The sequence below is a fragment of the Salvia hispanica genome, chromosome 3, assembly GCF_029641045.1.
Source record: "Salvia hispanica isolate PSC_SH4W2 chromosome 3, Shi_PSC_v1, whole genome shotgun sequence".
NCBI classification, from domain to species: domain Eukaryota; kingdom Viridiplantae; phylum Streptophyta; class Magnoliopsida; order Lamiales; family Lamiaceae; genus Salvia; species Salvia hispanica.
Genome location: NC_142694.1, coordinates 33,063,132 through 33,069,131, shown reverse-complemented (window position 1 = coordinate 33,069,131; position 6,000 = coordinate 33,063,132). Strand labels below are relative to the sequence as shown.

The following is a 6,000-nucleotide window of genomic DNA, read 5'->3' as shown; positions in this document are numbered from 1 at the left end:
TCTTCATTTCTCTATCTTTTTCCTTTCATACTTTATTGTTTATTTACTTAATTCACTTAACACAACCTTTCTTAAATTTCGTGCCCAAAAGACGCCTCTACTACAGATAGACGGAGGAAGTATTAAATCTAGTCTATCCAATCTGAAAACAAACGGCTAAGATCAATTTTCACGTGATGTCAACAAGTTGTTGTAACGATGTCAAAGAGGTTTTACTGGTTTTAACTCGTGAGTAAATAATGTCAATCAGGGGTATTAATGGAAACTAAATTTTTTTAGTTATAATTAACTTTTAAAAAATATCTCAAAGTTTTAAATTAATATAACTATCTCGATTTAAATTATTTTTGCACAAAATATATATCAAACTAATAGTAATTTTATAAGGATAATAACAAGATCCTAATTGCGTATGTTTTGATGATAAATTATGATAATTTATTTGAATTTTCAATATTTTCAACCATTACACTCAGTGTCAACAACTACATATAATGTCAACATATTTAGTTTACATATTCAAGGCATTGAGTTGACATTATTACTGTATCATGTTGACATCATGAGAATCACGAAAATATCATATATATAAAATGACAAAAATTTCCTTTTTAAATTAATTAACATAAAATAAATTTCCACGTGGCACCACTAGATATCCCACTTAATCTTTTACATCCAATGGCTATAAGAGCATCCACAATAGCGGCTAGCCGATTCGCGTTGCTAGCCGAACTATTGGAATCGGTCAGCCGCGAATCGGCGAAAAAATCGGCGTGGGCTAGCCGATTTGAGGGCGCTGGCTGCCATTGTGGCGTGCCGATCGGCCAGCGCCAATTTTCGTTTTTTTTTTTTTAAAATTTTTTGAAAACCTATATATACGCGATTTTAGTTTCATTTTCATTTGCACCACTTGTTTTAACGAGTTTTCTCTCTCTCTAAATTTTTGTACAAGAGCAACATCGAGCGATGAGTAACGCGGGTGGTAGCAGTGTTGGTGGTAGTGGTGGTAGTGGTGGGGATACTGAGGAGTACGAACGGCAGATGAACGAGGCTATGGAGGCCTACATGAACCTCGAGCTAGAGCGGTATATGCGAAGGGTCGAACAGCAGGCGGTACCTCGCCCTCCACCGGTTGTCCACCGCCGAGCAGTGATTGATCGGGATCACGTAGCTGCACATCAGCGGCTATATGACGACTACTTCGCTCCGGACCCGCGGTTTCCAGCAAACATGTCCAGGCGGCGTTTTAGAATGCGCAGGGAGTTGTTTATGCGTATCGTTGATGCTTTGGAGCGTCGATATCTTTATTTCCGCTTCATGCACGATGCGGCTGGCAGACCCGGCCACACCCCTATCCAAAAGTGCACGACGGCAATTAGGCAGTTGGCCTACGGAGGCGCGGCAGACATGTGGGATGAGTACCTCCACATCGGTGAGACGACTTCTCTGGAATGTCTGAAGTTTTTCTGTCAGGGCGTGATTCAAATTTTCGGTGAGCAGTACCTTCGAAGCCCTACCCCCCAAGATTGTCAGGATCTGATGCAGATGCACGGGGAGCAGCATGGGTTCCCCCGGGATGTTAGGCAGTATAGATTGTATGCATTAGGAGTGGAAGAACTGTCCAACTGCCTAGAAAGGGACCTACACGATCGGCTACAAGGGAAAGAATCCCACGATGATCCTCGAGGCCGTAGCTGATTACCGGTTGTGGATCTGACATGCATATTTTGGGGTAGTCGGGTCGAACAACGACCTCAACTCGTCGTCCTTCTTCAACGAGAAGTTTCAGGGCATCGGTCCAGCCGTCTCATTTGTGGCCAACGGCAACCGGCATGGTATGGGCTACTACTTGGCGGATGAGATATACCCTAGGTGGCCTGTCTTTGTGAAGACGACCAGGCACGCGGCGGATGACAAGAAGGCCTACTTTGCGGAACGGCAGGAGTCGGCGCGCAAGGACGTGAAGCGCGCATTTGGTGTGCTCCAGTCTCGATGGGCGGCAATTAAGGGTCCAACGCGTTTGTGGGATGTCAAATGCGTTGCTGATATAATATACGCATGCATTATCATGCACAACATGATCGTCGAAGACGAAGGCATACAACTGACTAGTTGGGCCAATGACGATGAAGCCGGTCCAAGCCACGGAATGGCCACCCCTAGCGTACGACGTGGGGTACCTCACGATGAAGTCGGCCGCCTCCAGGAATATGCCGACATGCGCCAAGTGGATGCTCATATTCAACTCCAAAAGGATATAATTGAAGAGTTGTGGGCACGGAAGACTGCACGGCGATAGTTTTTTTTCTTTATTATGTAATTTATTTTTTAAATGAATGTACTTTTTTTTTAATGCAATTAATGAATTTTTCCGTATATGTCTCATAAATTTAATTCCGTAAGAGCATCCGCAATGGTCGGCTAGCGACCGGCTAGCCGATTCGTCGCGCTAGCCGAACCATTGCAATCGGCGAGGACGATTTCGGCGAGCGGATCGGCGTGGGCTGGCCGATCGCTCGTCGCTGGCCGAAGCGCTGGCCGATCGGCTAGCCGCCATTGTGGCGGCCCGATCGGCCAGCGATCGGCCAGCGCCGAATTTTGTTTTTTTTTTAATTCTTTTTTTAAATTTTTTTTTAATTCATTTTTAAAAAAAAATTAATTCTTTTTTTTTTATTTTTGAAAAACTATATAAACGCGATTTTCTCTATCTCTAAATTTCTATACACAAACTAACACAAATTCAAGGCATACTAACATCTTTTATGTATTATTTTAATAAATTAGTGAGGAGTAGAGTGGGGCGGTGGCTCGTGTGTGGAAGCCCGGATTTTTTTTTATTATGTAATTTTTTTTTTATCCATGTAACTTTTTTAAATGCAATTAATGAATTTTCCCGTATATGTGTCGTAAATTTAATTCCGTAATTTAATCGTAATTTTAATTCCGTAAATGTAGTATATTTTGAATTATTTTTATTGCGGCTGGCCTATGGCTGGCCTAAATCTGATGTGGCAGGTGGATTTTTTAGTGTTGCTGACGTGGCAAGGGAGAGAATGGCTGGCCTATTGCTCGCCTATGGCTGGCCTAAGCACCATTGCGGATGCTCTAAATGTAGTTGTTTTTGAATTATTTTTATTGCGGCTGGCCTATGGCTGGCCTAAGGCTAGCCTATTTGAGTAAAATGATGATGTGGCAGGTGGATTTTTAGTGCCGATGACGTGGCAGAGAAAGAGAGTAGTTGGCCTATGGCTGGCCTATTCTTATTGTGGATGCAATTAATCGGATTCTTGTTTTCATATAAGTAATAGAAACTATATCAACATAGATTCTTTTATTGTATGACAATTTTTTGTGGAGATGATTGAGATTAGGCCATCCGCATCCATGTCTTTTATCCGTCTCATAACTGTCTCATCTCTTCACTATTCATGGGTCTCACTGTACTTTTCACCCCATCTCTTAACTAAGAGACAACACCTACATCCCCCCATCTCTTAACCATCTCATCCCTTAACTATTCATTCAAATTCATTTTTTATTTTTTAATTCCAACAAATACAATTAATAAAAACACATTTCATTAAATAAAATAAAAATGACAATTTAAAGGCCTAAAAAATTAAAAAATACATAATTAAAATCCTAAAAAAAATTAAAAATACATAATTAAAATCATAAAAAATAAAAAAAAAACACATCATTAAAAAAATTTGAGTGAGAATAGAGAGTTTTTTTATGGTGGATAATTTGTGGGAATGATTTGGTATTTATAGAAGTGGTTGGAGGCTTTAAAAAAATTGAAAAAAATTTACAAATTTGAAAAAAACGGCTATAAACGGCTAGTATTATTTTTGGAATTTATATATATATATATATATATTATTTTTTTTTGAATTTTTTCTGATTTAAAAAAAAATCAATTTTAACGGATATAAACGACGCCCACTCGCGGGTCAGCGAGTGGGTGTCACGCACGAACCACAGCTCGCCACTTCGACAAGGCGCGTGGCGAGACGTCTCGAGGCCGGCCTCTTCGGAAGGAGACACGGGACGAGATGTCCCGTCTCGTCGAGACGAGATGGAGGCCGCATCGCCGTCTCGATGCGGTCTCGTCTCTTCGATACGAGATAGAGCTCGCATCGAGACGCGATGCGAATGCTCTTAGTAATTACTTCCTCCATCCCCAAAAAATTGACAAACTTGTAAGAGTTTTAATATATAATTGATAAAGTAAGAGAGAAAGAAAAAGACAAAAGGTAGTGAAACGGATATTAGTAGATTGTGGGATGCACATTATAAATGTTGCATATGATTATTATTGGTTGCAAAACTTTTTATGTTTAGACTTTGTCTAATTTTTGGGAACAACCCAAAATAATAAAACTAGTCTATTTTATGCAAATGAATGCAGTGTATAATAAAGCATAAGTGATTGCATAAATGAGAGAATGGAAAAACATTTAGCATTTTCATTAAAAAAAAAACAAATCCCTCTAGACTCGTTCAATCATTCCTCAAATACCATCTATTACACTATTTTCCCTCCCTATTTATTTCTCAAAAAAAAATCATGAAAAATATAATATTTCAATTTTTCACTTTGTATACTAAAAAAACCATAAAAAATAATTGTATCATTCATTATAAGTGGCATTTAACGGCGGCGGATGGAAACCGAGGGCGGCCCCAGCAAATTCACCCGCGCCGTATCCACCCGCACCCTAACCGACGTCATCCACGACGACCCCGACGACGACGACCCGAAGGAGGAGCTCCGCGGCTGGAAGCACTTCAAGGAGAAGATCCGCAGCCAAGGGCGGCACGCAGGCAGCGGGGCCGCATGGACGTCGAGCGTGTCCGTCCCGGCCTCGGACGTGCCGGTCCAGACGAGCCAGAAGCGCGTCATGTTCCGGCACCCCTCGGGCCGGGTGAGCGCGGCCCCGGAGTCCGACCCCGGCATGCTGCAGGGGGCGGAGATCGGGGCCGTGCAGCAGGAGTTCCTGAGGCGGAACTCCAGCGGCCGCAACGAGCGGAGCGGGAGGTTCGACAGCGACCCCTCGCCCCTGCGGCGGCTGCAGGAGGAGGAGGCGGCGGACGAGGAGGGGGAGGAGGCGCCGGCGAAGATGTCGCTGATGTCGTTGCTAGCGGAGAACGACGACGAGTACGGGATGGGGGAGGACGAGGATGAGGAGGAGGACGAGGAGGAAGACGGGGGAGGAGCGAATACTAACTGTAGTATTTGCATGGTGAGGCATAAGGGGGCGGCGTTTGATCCGTGCGGGCATTCCTTTTGCCGCCTGTGTTCCAGGGAGATGTGGGTTCAGGGGGGCAATTGCCCTCTCTGTAATAATTATGTTTTGGAAATTCTTGATATTTTCTAACCTTTTTTGTTTTTAGGTTTATACTTTTTAATAATTGGATTTAATTATTACTCCTTTGTTTCCCAGGTATTTTTTGCTTCATCAATGCTTAAATTAAAAGTGTGGTTTCTCATGATATTGAAAAACCAAACCAAACTTTCTTAATATCTATATTATACTACTCCCACTTTAGTAGTTCTATTGACTTTTCTGCCCTCGTTTTATAAAAATGATAATAAACAGATAAAGTGGATAGATGGTAAAGTAAGAGAGAGAATAATAGCAAAAAATAAGAGTAAATAAACCCCCTAATATTTCCACTACAATATTTCTCAAACAAATTTCCACTACAATTTGATAATTTAATCCTAGATTCCAGCCCTGAAATGCCCTGAAGTGTTTAGGTCGCTTGATGCAAAAAATTTTTCCAAGTGTTTCAGTATTACAGAACTTGCCTGTGCTGCTGAATCCCCATTTTTCACCTTGGTAGAAGTTTTCAGAATTGCTATGTGCTTGTAAATTGTAATCATCATAGTGTCGGTTGCTTCCACAATTTATACGGAAAAAAGTAGAAATCATCTGAGGGAAAAAAACATGTTATGAATATATAGAGTAGGAATATCCAAAACAAATAAGA

At 41.7% G+C, this 6,000-nt stretch overlaps 1 protein-coding gene across 1 annotated transcript; it reads left to right on the top strand.

Annotated features, from left to right (window-relative positions):
• Positions 1-4,556: 4,556 nt before the first annotated feature.
• On the top strand, positions 4,557-5,453 carry LOC125209796 (uncharacterized). The gene has a single exon (XM_089066773.1). It carries the CDS (start codon positions 4,671-4,673, stop codon positions 5,382-5,384), a length of 714 nt encoding a protein of 237 aa, XP_088922899.1. The 5' UTR covers positions 4,557-4,670; the 3' UTR covers positions 5,385-5,453.
• Positions 5,454-6,000: the final 547 nt, after the last annotated feature.

Excerpts from the sequence above, each read along its gene's own strand:
- LOC125209796 (XM_089066773.1), top strand. The coding sequence starts at position 4,671 with ATGGAAACCGAGGGCGGCCCCAGCAAATTCACCCGCGCCGTATCCACC.